Here is a 15,351-nt window from a genome sequence, read left to right on the forward strand (position 1 = left end):
AACCCCGCACATGCTCAATACCAGCGTTATCATCAATATTTGGGCTACAAGGATAAAAACCTTGTCTCGGTGCATATATTATGAGGTCAACATTTTTACTGAACACAATAACAAGGTCGTTCCATGTGTTTTTTTCTTTCTTTTTTTTATCTTTTGTCTTATTATGTTACTGGAATAAATGGATGAATGCGGAAGTTTTATGTTATCGGCTATTTTTGTTGTATGAACATTCACAAATCACACAATTAATTTGAAATATTGTGAGATAATAATTATTTGCCGCATTCGGATTCTTTCACTGAGCTCTCCTTTGATCATTTATTCTTCTTAAATACTGTTTCGTTATGAACACCTCTTTAATCTTTAGATATTTAGTCATGTGCGTTTTAGTTTTACTACTCTACAATTCAGTATATGTGTAAGATTATGCTGTTTTTGTGGTAAGTATTGCGTTCTGTATAGATATTAAACGTATTTGCACATAAAAAGTAAAAATCCAGCAAATTTTCAGGTAAGGAATTGCATGCAGGAGGGTTATGTGTTTGCAAAAATTAATGTTTATGCCACTTGCAGTTTAAAGAATGATTACATTACATCCTGAAGTTGACATTTTACCTCTTTAAATACTATCACTGTGCAATAAAGTGTATTCAAAAGATTATTCTGTAATTTATAGTAGTTACAACATGGATTAAAAATATGTTTCCAGATAAGAAACAATGGTACAATGTATTTTCAGCTAAAAATTACCATAATTATTAACAGGAATTATCATGCAAGGGAGTTGTGCTTGCAAAAAATTATGTTTCTGTCATTTGTAGTATAAAAAATGACTAAATTATATCCTAAAGTCAACAATTTTCCTCTTTAAATATTATTACTGTGCATTAAAGTGTAGTCAAAAGAAGTTTATAGTAGTTACAGTATTCAATATAAATAAAAAAAAAAAAAATATATATATATATATATATATGTTTTTACATAAGAAATAATGGTACAATGTATTTTCAGGTAAAGATTATTATAATTATCAACAGGAATTATCATGCAAGAGAGTCGTGCTTGCAAAAAATGATGCTGTGTCACTTGCGGTTTAAAGAATGACCTAAATTATATCCTAAAGTCAGCAATTTTCTCTATAAATAGTATTACTGTGCAATAAAGTGTGTTCAAAAGATTATTCTGCAGTTTATAGTAGTTACAGTATTTAATATAAATGAATAAAAAAAGTGTTTCCACATAAGAATCAATGGTACAACACATTTTCAGGTAAGGGATTATTATAATTTTTAACAAGAATTATCATGCAAGAGAGTTGTGCTTGCAAAAAAGGATGCTATGCAATTTATGGTATAAAGAATAATTCAATTCCATCCTAAAGTCAGCAATTTTCCTCTTTAAATACTATTACTGTGCAAGAAAGTGTATTCAAAAGATTATTCTGTAGTTTATAGTAGTTACAGTATTTAATAGAAATAAGAAATACGTATTTCCACATATAAGGATTAACAGGATTTATCATGCAAGAGAGTTGTGCTTGCAAAAAATTATGTTATGCCACTTGCAGTATAAAAGAATGACTAAACTCCATCCTAAAGTCAACATTTTTTTGCTTTAAATACTATCACTGTGCAATAAAGTGCATTCAAAAGATAATTCTGTAGTTTATAGTAGTTACAGTATTTAATATAAATTAAAAAATCTATATGTTTCTACATAAGAATCAATGGTACAACACATTTTCAGGTAAAGGAATTATTCAAATTTTTTACAAGAATTATCATGCAAGAGAGTTGTGCTTGCAAAAAATGATGTTATGCAACTTATGGTATAAAGAATAATTCAATTCCATCCTAAAGTCAGCAATTTTCCTCTTTAAATACGATAACTGTGCAATAAAGTGGAGTCAAAAGATTATTCTGTAGTTTATAGTAGTTACAGTATTTAATATAAATAAGAAATACATATTTCCACATATAAGGATTAACAGGAATTATCATGCAAGAGAGTTGTGCTTGCAAAAAATTATGTTATGCCACTTGCAGTAAAAAGAATGATTAAATTACATCCTAAAGTCAGCAATTTTCTGCTTTAAATACTATTACTGTGCATTAAAGTGTAGTCAAAAGATTATTCTGTAGTTTAGATTCAGTATTTAATATACATTTTTTAAAAATATATACGTGTTTCTACATGAGAAACGATGGTACAACACATTTTCAGGTAAGGGATTATTATAAGTTTTAACAAGAATTATCATGCAAGAGAGTTGTGCTTGCAAAAAATTATGTTATGCCACTTGCAGTAAAAAGAATGACTAAATTCCATCCTAAAGTCAGCAATTTTCTGCTTTAAATACTATTACTGTGCAATAAAGTGGAGTCAAAAGATTATTCTGTAGTTTATAGTAGTTACAATATTTAATATAAATAAAAAATATATGTTTCCACATATAATGATTAACAGGAATTATCATGCAAGAGAGTTGTGCTTGCAAAAAATGATGCTGTGTCACTTGCAGTATAAAGAATGATTAAATTCCATCCTAAAGTCAGTAATTTTCTGCTTTAAATACAATAATTGTGCAAATAAGTGTATTCATAGGATTATTCTGTAGTTTATAGTGGTTACACTATTTAATATTAATAAAAAAAAAATGTTTCCACATAAGAAACAATGGTACAACACATTCTGAAGTTAGGGATAATCATAATTTTTAACAAGAATCATCATGCACGAGAGTTGTGCTTGCAAAAAAATAATGCTGTGCAACTTGCAGTATAAAGAATGACTAAATTCCACCTTAAACTCAGCAATTTTCTGCTTTAAATACAATAACTGTGCAAGGAGGTAAGATTATTCTGTAGTTTACAGTATTTAGTATAAATAAAAAAAGAGATATTTCCACATATAATGAATAACAGGAATTATCATGCAACTCTTGTGCTTGCAAAAAATGATTCTGTGTCACTTCTAGTATAAAGAATGACTAAATTCCATCCTAAAGGCAGCAATTTGTCCTCTTTAAATACGATAACTGCATTAAAGTGTACTCAAAAGATAATTCTGTAGTTTATAGTAGTTACAATATTTAATATAAATAAAAAAATATATCTTTCCAGATAAAAAACCATGGTTCAAATATAGTTATTAACAGAAATTATCATGCAAGGGAGTTGTTTACTTGCCAAAAATGATGCTGAGTCACTTGTGGTATGAAGAATGACTAAATTACATCCTAAAATCAGCAATTTTTCCTCTTTAAATACAATAACTGTGCAATAATGTGTACTCAAAAGATTATTCTGTAGTTTATAGTAGTTACAGTATTTAATATAAATACAAACTATTTGTTTCCTGATAAAAAGCAATGGTTCAAATATAATTATTAACAGGAATTATCATGCAAGGGAGTTGTTTACTTGCAAAAAAAAAAATGATTCTGTGTTACTTGCAGTATAAAGAATGATTAAATTACATCCTTAAGTCAGCAATTTTCCGCTTTAAATACTATTACTGTGCAATAAAGTGTATTGAAAAGATTATTCTGTAGTTTATAGTAGTTACAGTATTTAATATAAACAAAAAAATATATCTTTCCAGATAAAAAACAATGGTTCAAATATAATTATTAACAGGAATAATCATGCAAGGGAGTTGTTTACTTGCAAAAAATGATTCTGTGTTACTTGTGGTATAAAGAATGATTAAATTACATCCTTAAGTCAGTTATTTTCCGCTTTAAATACTATTACTGTGCAATAAAGTGTATTGAAAAGATTATTCTGTAGTTTATAGTAGTTACAGTATTTAATATAAATAAAAACGATGTTTCCAGATAAAAAACAATGCTTCAAATATAATTATTAACAGGAATTATCATGCAGGGGAGTTGTTTACTTGCAAAAAATGATGCTGTGTCACTTGTGGTATAAAGAATGATTAAATTACATCCTTAAGTCAACAATTTTCCGCTTTAAATACTATTACTGTGCAATAAAGTGTATTGAAAAGATTATTCTGTAGTTTATAGTAGTTACAATATTTAATATAAATAAAAAATATATGTTTCCAGATAAGAAACAATGGTTCAAATATAATTATTAACAGGAATTATCATGCAAGGGAGTTGTTTACTTGCAAAAAAAAAATGATGCTGTGTCACTTGTGGTATGAAGAATGACCTAAATTTCACGCCAAAGTCGGCGATGCATTAGGCGTGCAGTAGGCAGCGACATCTGACAGAATTGTGGAATTGACATATATGTGAAGGTAAAGCATTCCATAAAGCGTTGTCATTTGTGCAGCAGAGTGTTAACACGGAACACGACTTTGTTCCAAAATGCTGTTTATGATTCCACAGGTGACACAGACGGACAAAGGAGAGGCTGAACATTCTTCCACCGCCAGCCCAAGCTCGCCTGCCAAATGTTCCTACAACTACAAACCCCTAATGAAGACTTCGTAAAAGTCCCCACTGATGTCATCAACAACAACATGCTACCTGTTTCAGATGTGCATACCAAAGCAAAGTACAAGAGAGAGGGGGGGGGGGGGGGGGGCAGGGAAGATTCTCAAGAGACCTGCCCAAAGGAAACCAGCAAAGGGCAATGGAGCACCACAAAGCGCATATCCAGTATCTGCTGCATTCAACAGGATGTAGCTATTGCATGATTTTCTCTGCCTTTAAGGGGTGAACAGGAAAAAGGCTGCACTGAGGGAAAATCCCTAAACTAAATGTTTATAGTGCTTGTGATTACAAAAAAAAAAAAAAGTGTTTTTGTGTCAATGTTGTGAAGGGTAGAAGCTTCGTTAAAGTCCAAATAGAAGTTGTGATTGTTATCGTCAACGGCAACAGAATAAAGCGCACAATCCGACAATATATGACAATATTGTGAATATACAGTTCAAAGAATAAATAAAGGGTCAGATAATGTCGTCGTTAGGGTGGGGTGGGGGGTTGTGTGGGGGGGGTTGATCCCCTGGCCCCCCCACCCATAGCCAAATTAATTGAAATTAATTCATGTAAACTCAAAACAGATAGTAACTGATACAAATACATGATTACAAATATTAAATGATTTAACGCGTTGTATTGTGACTGCCTCCGCTGCTACAATAATACGAGCAAATTAGACTACTCGTATTATTATTAAATATTTTTGTATAATTACAGCAATTATTATCCCCCCCCCCCCCCCACTTTCATTCACACCCCCCTCGTCCCCTTTTCCCTATCGCCCCCTAACCGAGCTATACGGTTTAGTTACTATTTACATTTATGATCTTTTTTATCGTAATATGACGTTATTGTTGTTTGTCAATACTCTGTCGTTGTTGTTTTTGGTTTGTTTGTTTGTTTATTTGTTTGAGTTTCCCTTTGTTTATGTGTTGTTGTTTTTGTGTCCACATTGTCTCGTTAACTAATATAAATAAATAAATACATAAATAAGACAATATTGTGAATATACAGTTCAGTCAAAGAATAAATAAAGGGTCAGATAATGTCATTGTTACGGGTGTAAGATCGGTTCTACAATATATCGCGATATTTCATTTCACAATACTTTATCGATATTAAAAAGTACCGTATCGATATTTTTAGGTATTTATTCAAACGCAGATATTGCAGAGGTTCATTCTTGTTTTTTTGTTTTTATTTTTTTTATTATCATTTAACACTCTTTTATTCAATCATGTTAGTTCCTTTGTTTGGATTGAACTAAAATAATATTCTGATGTTAGCTGTGAACTAATAGAATACGAGCATTTGAACAGGATCTTAAACTGTAACGTCTGTAAAACAGAATTTCAGTTTGAACCAAGGTTGTTATCGTTAACGAAAACTAACGAAATGACGACAAAACATTTTCGTTAACTGAAATAAATAAAAACTATAATCAAAAGAAAAAACGATAACTAACTGAAACTGTATTGTGTGCGTACAAAACTAATTAAAACGTATAAAAATGATGGATAAAATTCCCTTCGTTTTCATTTTTGTCAAAGTCGGATTGATCCGTCACTTCTCGCCACTCGTGGTTTAGAGTCGACTTTTCCTCCCTACGCTACCTGAAAACATGGCGACTAAAGTTGGGAGAAATTAGCGGAATCCTGTACGGGATTTCTGTGATAACAGCGAAGAAGATAAAAGATATAAAAAAACTAAAACTAAGCATTTAGAACAAAACAAAAACTAATAAAAAATAGCAAACCTGCTGTAAAAAACTAATTAAAACTAACTGAATTAGAGGAAAAAAAGGTCAAAACTAAACAAAACTAAACTATAAGGAAAAATCCAAAACTATTATAACCTTGGTTTGAACACAGGAACATTTTGCGATATAACATTAGATCCTGTTGGGATCAAATAAAAACGTGTTTAGTATTTGTGCAGATTTCTGGTGTAATTCAATTCTTCAAGGGAATAATCATTAAAAACAAAAAAAAAGAAATAAAAAATTGCCTTTGTAACAGTATCATGATATATCGTGATATATCGTATCGTGATTTGTATCGTATCGCCAGATTCTTGCCGATACACAGCCCTAGTCACCGTTAATTAAAAGTAACGAATACGGTCACTTACTAGAGGAGAAGACATCGGAAGCCTCCATTTCAAGTGCTTCGGGAGCGCTGAAAGGAATCAAAACACACAATTAATTCAACTTTTACATCAATTTAACACAATATCTTCGCATTCATCTCTGTTTTTACTCAGATGTGTGTATTTAAGTTGCATCATATGGAATTTAAAGCAACATATTTACCTGTAAAATCAGGATTTGTTTACACGTGTTCACACTGACCCTACAAATCTGTAAACTAGTTTGAAAATAGTTTGGAAATGTTGAATTATTAGTCAGTATTGAAGTTCCTGAATAGCTTTAGAGCACAGGTGTCAAACATGCGGCGTGGGGGCCAAATCCGGCCCGCTAAAGGCTCCAATCCGGCCCCTGGGATGAAATTGTGAAATACAAAATTTACACTGAAGATATAAACAATCAAGGATGTTCAATCTAAAGTGGGTCAGACCAGTAAAATACTATCATAATAACCTATAAATAATGAAAAAAAGCTATTTTTTCTTTATTTTTTAGTGTCAAAAAAGTAAAATTATACAAAAATGTTGACATTTACAGACTGGCTTTTCACAAAAAATATGAACAACCTCAAATGTCTTACGAGAAGTATGTCGTATTTTAACAATATTCTGCCTATTATCAAATATTTTGTGTAAATTTGTAGATCTGTAAGTTGTGATGCACGTGTATAAATGATAAACTAAAGTGTAATATTGTTAAAATTGCACTTATTTTTGCGAAGAATTTTCAGCTTTTTCATATTTGTTCATGTTACGTTCAAGTACGGTTCGTAGATTTGACTTTTTTCACTCAAAAACAGAGAAAACTTTGGAGTTGATATTATTTCTAAGTTCTTATCCTATTATTCACGTTTGTTTTTTGCAAAATTATACTTTGTTTGAGTGTAAATACATGAAAAAATTTGCATTTACAAACAGAAAAATTTGGAGTTGTCATTATTTCTATGTTATTATGATAGTATTTTACTGGTCCGGCCCACTTTAGATCATATTAGGCTTTATGTGGCCCCTGAACTAAAATGAGTTTGACACCCCCGCTTTAGAGGATTCCCGTGAGGTCAGCTGCGATATGATTACACACACTGTTTCCATCAGTCAGTTGTTATTATGTAAAGTTACCAAATGTACAATCTAAATCTGGGAAAAGTGATGTTTTAACACATTAAAACTACATGAAATCTACTTTAAAAGACTGAAAACAGGACTGAATTGATAAATCTGTTTGACACCATCAATAGCTGACCTTCTTCCAGGAAGTTGTACATAATATGATCCTTATTTTAGGACAGAAAACAACTTAGTCTGGTCTTTATCAACGCTTTCCTGATTCACAAATGTAGAAATTAATATGTAGAAATTCACAGTGTTGCAGTAAAAGCATTGCATCCAAATGAAATGTGAAAAGCACTTCATTCATTAAAAAAAAAAAAAAAATTACAAATATTAGAGTTAGATCAGATGATAAATATGCATAATGCTACAATCTCATAAGAATGAACTGATTATGAATAAACAAGAAATAACGGCCTAAAACGTTTTGTTCGTGAAACATTTTCAGGCCTTTTTGCAGAATTTTTAAACCCCTTTTACTTAAATTAAACTTTTTTTTTTTTACAGAAACATGTAATCTCACATCCACAATGTATTTTCTTCACTCACAGTGCTTAAAATTTGCATAACTTGAACTTTTAACCACAATAATATGAGAATATCTCAGTTTTTATTTGTCATTCTGACTAGTTTTTACACGTTAAACTCCTCAACAGTTGAAATTACAGATAAAACCGAGAATTTCTTGACTCACAGTGCTTAAAATACTGCATGTTTTGAACTTTTAACCACATTAATAAGAGAATATCTCAGTTTTTATTTGTCATTCTGACTAGTTTTTACACGTTAAACTCAACAGATGAAATTACAGATAAAACAGATCATTTCTTCACTCACAGTGCTTAAAATGTTGCATAATTTGAACTTTTAACCACATTAATAAGTGAATATCTCAGTTTTTTATTCTTCACTCTGACTAGTTTTTACACGTTAAACTCCTCAACGGTTCAAATTACAGATAAAACAGATCATTTCTTCACTCACAGTGCTTCAAATGCTGCATAATTGGAACTTTTAAGAGAATATCTCAGTTTTTATTTGTCTTTCTGATTAGTTTTTACATGTTTAACTCCTCAACAGTTGAAATTACAGATAAAGCATAATGTCTTCACTCACAGTGCTTAAAATGCTGCATAATTTGAACTTTTAGTAGAATATCTCAGTTTTTATTTGTCATTCTGACTAGTTTTTACATGTTAAACTCCTCAACGGTTCAAATTACAGATAAAACAGATCACTTCTGCACTCACAGTGCTTAAAATGCTGCATAATTGGAACTTTAAAGAGAATATCTCAGTTTTTACTTTACATTCTGACTAATTTTTACACATTAAACTCCTCAACAGCTCAAATTACAGATAAAACAGATAATTTCTTCATACAGTGCTTAAAATGCTGCATAATTGGAACTTTTAACCACATTAATAAGAGAATATCAGTTTTTATTTGTCATTCTGACTAGTTTTTACATGCTAAACTCCTCAACAGTTGAAATTACAGATAAAACATAATTTCTGCAGTCACAGTGCTCAAAACGCTGCATAATTTGAACTTTTAAGAGAATATCTGTTTTTACTTTACATTCTGAGTAGTTTTCACACGTTAAACTCATCAACATTTCAAGTTACAAATAAAACCGATAATGTCTTCACTCACAGTGCTTAAAATGCTGCATAATTGGAACTTTTAACCACATTAATAAGAGAATATCTCAGTTTTTATTCGTCATTCTGACTAGTTTTTACACATTAAACTCCTCAACAGCTCAAATTACAGATAAAACAGATAATTTCTTCATACAGTGCTTAAAATGCTGCATAATTGGTACTTTTAACCACATTAATAAGTGAATATCTCAGTTTTTATTTGTCATTCTGACTAGTTTTTACATGTTAAACTCCTCAACAGCTCAAATTACAGATAAAACAGATAATTTCTGCACTCACAGTGCTTAAAATGCTGCATAATTGGAACTTTTAACAGAATATCTCAGTTTTTATTTGTCATTCTGACTAGTTTTTACATGCTAAACTCCTCAACAGTTGAAATTACAGATAAAACAGATAATTTCTGCAGTCACAGTGCTCAAAACGCTGCATAATTTGAACTTTTAAGAGAATATCTCAGTTTTTACTTTACATTCTGAGTAGTTTTTACACGTTAAACTCCTCAACATTTCAAGTTACAAATAAAACCGATAATGTCTTCACTCACAGTGCTCAAAATGCTGCATAATTTGAACTTTTAACAGAATATCTCAGTTTTTACTTTACATTCTGACTAGTTTTGACACGTTAAACACCTCAACAGTTATAATTACAAATAAAACCGATAATTTATTCACTCACAGTGCTTAAAATGCTGCATAATTGGAACTTTTAACCACATTAATAAGAGAATATCTCAGTTTTTATTCGTCATTCTGACTAGTTTTTACATGTTAAACTCCTCAACAGCTCAAATTACAGATAAAACAGATAATTTCTGCACTCACAGTGCTTAAAATGCTGCATAATTTGAACTTTTAACAGAATATCTCAGTTTTTATTTGTCATTCTGACTAGTTTTGACACATTAAACTCCTCAACAGTTATAATTACAGATAAAACACTCAAATAAAGCAAGAATGCAATGACAACATGCAATAAATAAGAAAAAAAACAGTAAATTACCTTCAAGTGTCTCCCTTGTGCAAAATTGTTGGTAATTTAAGTCAAGGACGGAGGGAGGGGGTGGTGGTAAGTTGTCTCCACCTCCCTTTAAAAGAAAAAAAAAAGACAAAATTATATATTTAATCCAGTTTTTTTTGTGAATTAAAGAAAAAAAACAAGATTTGGAGTGGGAAATTTCAATACCAGTTCAAATAAATGATGTAAAATATTGAAAAATCCCTGTTTGGTGGTTGAGTAAAGCAGTCCAAAGGTTAAAAGGAGTGCATCTGGGTTTGATATCCTACAGGTGACTGACTGTTGCTGCGTCAAAAGCCTCTTTTACGCGCGTCCCGTCGACTTTTCCTCTTTAAAAGCGTCGCAAAAAAACCTCACCATGGGCTTGAAGTCATCAAACTTTAGAACATTTCACCACAAGTTAACCGAGCTGTTAAGTTGAGCCTTCAGCAAATGCACTTTTACAGTAGGAGGGGAAAAAAAAAAAAAAAAAAAAAAGACTCAACAAGTTGGTAAAGGAAAGAAAGAGAGGGATGGATCAAACTGGATCCACCGGTTCCTAAGGAATTAGCCATAGTGGTAGGGAGCAGCCAAGCTATTTTCAACAAACCGAAGGAACTGGAAATTGTCGTCGTGGGTAGGTGTTTTTAGAAACCTACAAGGAAGATGCGAATGGAGATCGGACCAAACGGAGGCGGCAGTGGTGGAGGTGGTGGAGGTTTTACGCACGTAACCTGATGGGAAGAACCGGTGGGTATAAGGCTGCATGACCCATCAGACCTCCAAGAGATAGAAGTTGGATGACATTTGAATAAATATGACATGTTATTTTTTTATCTATTAAGATGATTAGATGTTCTACTTCCTTGTAAGAATTAAAAAAAAAAAAAAAATGAGAATTGTATTTACCTTGTATGGAACAGCTGAAATGAAATACAGACGCACAAAAAAAAGAGAGAATTGAGAATTGTATTTACCTTGTGTAGAACATCTGAAATGAAATAAACAGCTAAAAAAAAAAAAAAAAAAAAAAAAAGGAGCATGACAGTTTGTTGTTATTGTGACAACGCGCTTTTTTTTTTTTTTTTTTTTTTTTTCTATCCTGGGTTTGTCTTGTCTACATGAGCTCGGATCTGACTGACAGCTGCAATTCAACAGGTTATCCGATCACCGCAGTCTACAGCAGAACCCGTCTGGCTTTTCCATTCATCAGACAGACGCTCCTTGTCTGCGTCTGCTGCAGACATGCGCCTCTAGCAGCTCCAAAAGCGTCTGGAACTGATAGTCGAATAACACTGAACCGGCTATGTTCCAAAAAACAAACAAACAAACAAATATACTGGAAACCCACTCATGCACTTCTCTCTCTGTGTGTGTGTTTTTTATTTACCTTAAACACGTAGGAGTTTATATAATCCCATGAACTTGCACACTGATCCAGATTTTGGCATGTGTCGCTTTAAAAACACACTTCATTCTAAAGCCGACATGCGCCACGCATTGCGCACAGAATGGTAGTTGGGTTCCGCGGCTGCAGCTAAAAAGCAACAGTTGTTCAAATCCACCACTGACTTCCTCTTCCATCTCCTCCACAGCAGAGCAGAGCAGAGCAGAGCAGCAGACAACCGAGTAGCTATTCTGGGAAGTTGGGTCTGACACAGAGAAACGGATCACAGACTGTGTGTGGACCCGCTCTGCCTGTGAGCTCTGCGATCGATTAGGTTACAAAAGGGAAAAGGAAAAAGGAAAAAGGGGGACTCTTATTTCTAAGGCTGCAGCCCAGTTATGGTGCAAAAAAAAAAAAAAAAAGGGTTGTCATATTGTCTCGGTATTTATCGAGGGATTACAGTGAGATCATTGAATTAGTAGAGCTTTAATTGTGGGAAGTATGTGAATAAAATGATTAAAAAAAAAAAAAAAAAAAAAACTGCAGATGGGTAGTGAAAAGCAGAAAATACAGTATTATAAGCAGAATATTTATTTATTTATTTATTTATTTATTTATTTATTTTTAGTGAAGAGCAGAAAATACAGAATTATAAGCAGAATATTTATTTATTTATTTATTTTTAGTGAAGAGCAGAAAATACAGTATTATAAGCAGAATATTTATTTATTTATTTATTTATTTTTAGTGAAGAGCAGAAAATACAGAATTATAAGCAGAATATTTATTTATTTATTTATTTTTAGTGAAGAGCAGAAAATACAGTATTATAAGCAGAATATTTATTTATTTATTTATTTATTTTTAGTGAAGAGCAGAAAATACAGAATTATAAGCAGAATATTTATTTATTTATTTATTTTTAGTGAAGAGCAGAAAATACAGTATTATAAGCAGAATATTTATTTATTTATTTATTTATTTATTTATTTTTAGTGAAGAGCAGAAAATACAGAATATTTTATTTATTTAGTTATTTATTTACTTATTTATTTTTTTTAGTGAAGAGCAGAAAATACAGAATTATAAGCAGAGTTATTTATTTATTTATTTATTTTTAGCGAAGAGCAGAAAATACAGAATATTTTATTTATTTAGTTATTTATTTACTTATTTATTTTTTTTAGTGAAGAGCAGAAAATACAGAATTATAAGCAGAGTTATTTATTTATTTATTTATTTTTAGCGAAGAGCAGAAAATACAGAATTATAAGCAGAATATTTATGTATGTATGTATGTATGTATGTATGTATGTATGTATGTATTTATTTATTTATTCATTTATTCATTTATTTTTAGGGAAGAGCAGAAAATACAGAATTATAAACTGAAAAAAAAATAAAGTAAAATAAAAAAAAAAAAAATATATATATATATATATATATATATATATATATATATATATATATATATATATATATATATATATATATATTGAAGAGCAGAAAATACAGAATTATAAGCAGAATTTTTTTTTTTTTTTTTTTTAGTGAAGAGCAGAAAATACAGAATTATAAGCAAAATATTTGACAGAACAAGAAGTTGAGTCCATATGGAGTTTTTTGCAAGTGTGAAATCCACTATTTTGTTATATTATGCTAGAAATATATGGGTTTTTTTCCTCTAATAACATATATACCCCCTTTAGAATATACCATTATGACAAAGACTGAATTAATTAATCAGCTGTTACACACAGCTGAGCCTTTGTGTTGTTGTTGTTTTTTTTGTTTTGTTTTTTGTTTTGTTTTTTGTGTATGTGTATGTTTTACATAATATAAAACTGTAAAATACAATATTATTAAAAAAAAATACATATATATACCATTATGTAGTAGAAGACACTGAGGATAATGTTCAACACAAACTTGTCAGTGCTCTCTAATGGAGGGACTATGTAATTGCAACACTGCTACACTCCTTAAGGCAGTGGTTTTCAACCTGGGGGTCGCCTGGAATTCAAATGGGGTTGCCTGAAATTTCTAGTAATTGATTAAAAAAAAAAAAAAGATGTCTGTCATATTGTCTCGGTATTTATTGAGGGATTACACGGAATAGCTTTAACAGTGGAAAATATGTGAATAAAATGATTAAAAAAAAAAAAAAAAACAGCAGATGATAGCACACGGGTAGTTAAGAGCAGAAAATACAGAATTATAAGCAGAATATTTGACAGAACAAGAAGCTGAGTCTATATGGAGGTTTTTTGCAAGTGTGAAATTCCACTTTTTGTTATATTACGCTATAAATATATGTGTTTTTTTTTTTTTTTTTCCCTCTCTAATAACATATATACCCCCTTTAGAATATACCATTATATGGCTACAGTGCTTAACACTGAGGATAATGTTCAACACAAACTAGTCAGTGCTCTCTAATGGAGGGACTATGTAATTGCAACACTGTTTCACTCCTTAAAGCAGTGGTTTTCAACCTGGGGGTCGCCTGGAATTCAAATGGGGTCACCTGAAATTTCTAGTAATTGATAAAAAAAAAAAAAAAAAAAGATGTCTGTCATATTGTCTCGGTATTTATCGAGGGATTACAATGAATAGCTTTAACAGTGGAAAATATGTGAATAAAATGATTAAAAAAAAAAAAAAAAAACAGCAGATGATAGCACACGGGTAGTTAAGAGCAGAAAATACAGAATTATAAGCAGAATATTTGATAGAATAAAAAGTTGAGTCAGTACGGAGGGTTTTTTTGGCAGTGTGAAATTCCACTATTTTGTTATATTATACTATAAATATATGTGTTTTTTTTTTGCTTTTTTTCCGCTCTAATAACATATATACCCCTTTTAGAATATACCATTATATGACTACAGTGCTTAACACTGAGGATAATGTTCAACACAAACTAGTCAGTGCTCTCTAATGGAGGGACTATGTAATTGCAACACTACGACACACCTTAACTTTATTTGCTCTTGTGTTAGGGTCCGCATCGACCTATTTTAGGTTTTAAATTAGTGTTTATCAACCTTGGGGTCGGGAACCCATGTGGGGTCGGCTTGAATTTCTAGTAATTGATAAAATTAATTTAAAAAAAAAAATAATTACAAAAAAAAAAATATGGTGAGTTGACAGAGACAATCCCAGTCCATAAAAGACATGACAAACTGTGAGTCTGAAACTGAAGCACTGTGGTTCTGTTTATCTGTCAAATGTTCATTGTGGTCGGTTTCAGATGCTGCAGCTCTGTCATAATTCCTAGTTTGAGTTCTTGTTTGTTCAGTATTAATTGTCAGCCTTGTAAATCTAAGCTGGACTGACTGCACATATCCTGACCAAGGAAAATCAAATTCTCACTTTGTGCAGCAATCTACAGGGTGGGGAAGCAAAATGTACAATATTTTGAGGCAGGGATTGAAAGACAGTGTATGACCAATTACTTTATTGAAAGTCATGAGAATTTATTTGCCACAAGAAAATTGACATAATAGAAAATGTTTTTATTCTATGTGTCCTCCTTCTTTCTCAATAACTGCCTTCACACGCTTCCTGAAACTTGCGCAAGT

General features: G+C 31.1%; 1 protein-coding gene across 2 annotated transcripts in view; it reads right to left on the reverse strand.

Annotated features, from left to right (window-relative positions):
* The window catches only part of LOC115413069 (zinc finger protein Helios-like), a 76,776-nt gene extending 64,679 nt beyond the window's left edge, over positions 1-12,097 (reverse strand). Inside the window, exons 1-3 of one of the 2 annotated variants that reach the window (XM_030125825.1) lie at positions 11,771-12,097; positions 10,387-10,471; positions 6,590-6,636 (exon numbers count right to left, since the gene is read on the reverse strand). In XM_030125825.1, coding sequence (XP_029981685.1) covers positions 6,590-6,617 — 28 coding nt within the window. In that variant the 5' untranslated portion in view covers positions 6,618-6,636; positions 10,387-10,471; positions 11,771-12,097. Of the gene's footprint in view, positions 1-6,589; positions 6,637-10,386; positions 10,472-10,569; positions 10,823-11,770 lie in introns of those variants that run through there. The other variant, XM_030125826.1, reaches the window with a different exon arrangement.
* Positions 12,098-15,351: the final 3,254 nt, after the last annotated feature.

Source organism: Sphaeramia orbicularis, chromosome 21 (assembly GCF_902148855.1).
Source record: "Sphaeramia orbicularis chromosome 21, fSphaOr1.1, whole genome shotgun sequence".
Taxonomy (NCBI): domain Eukaryota; kingdom Metazoa; phylum Chordata; class Actinopteri; order Kurtiformes; family Apogonidae; genus Sphaeramia; species Sphaeramia orbicularis.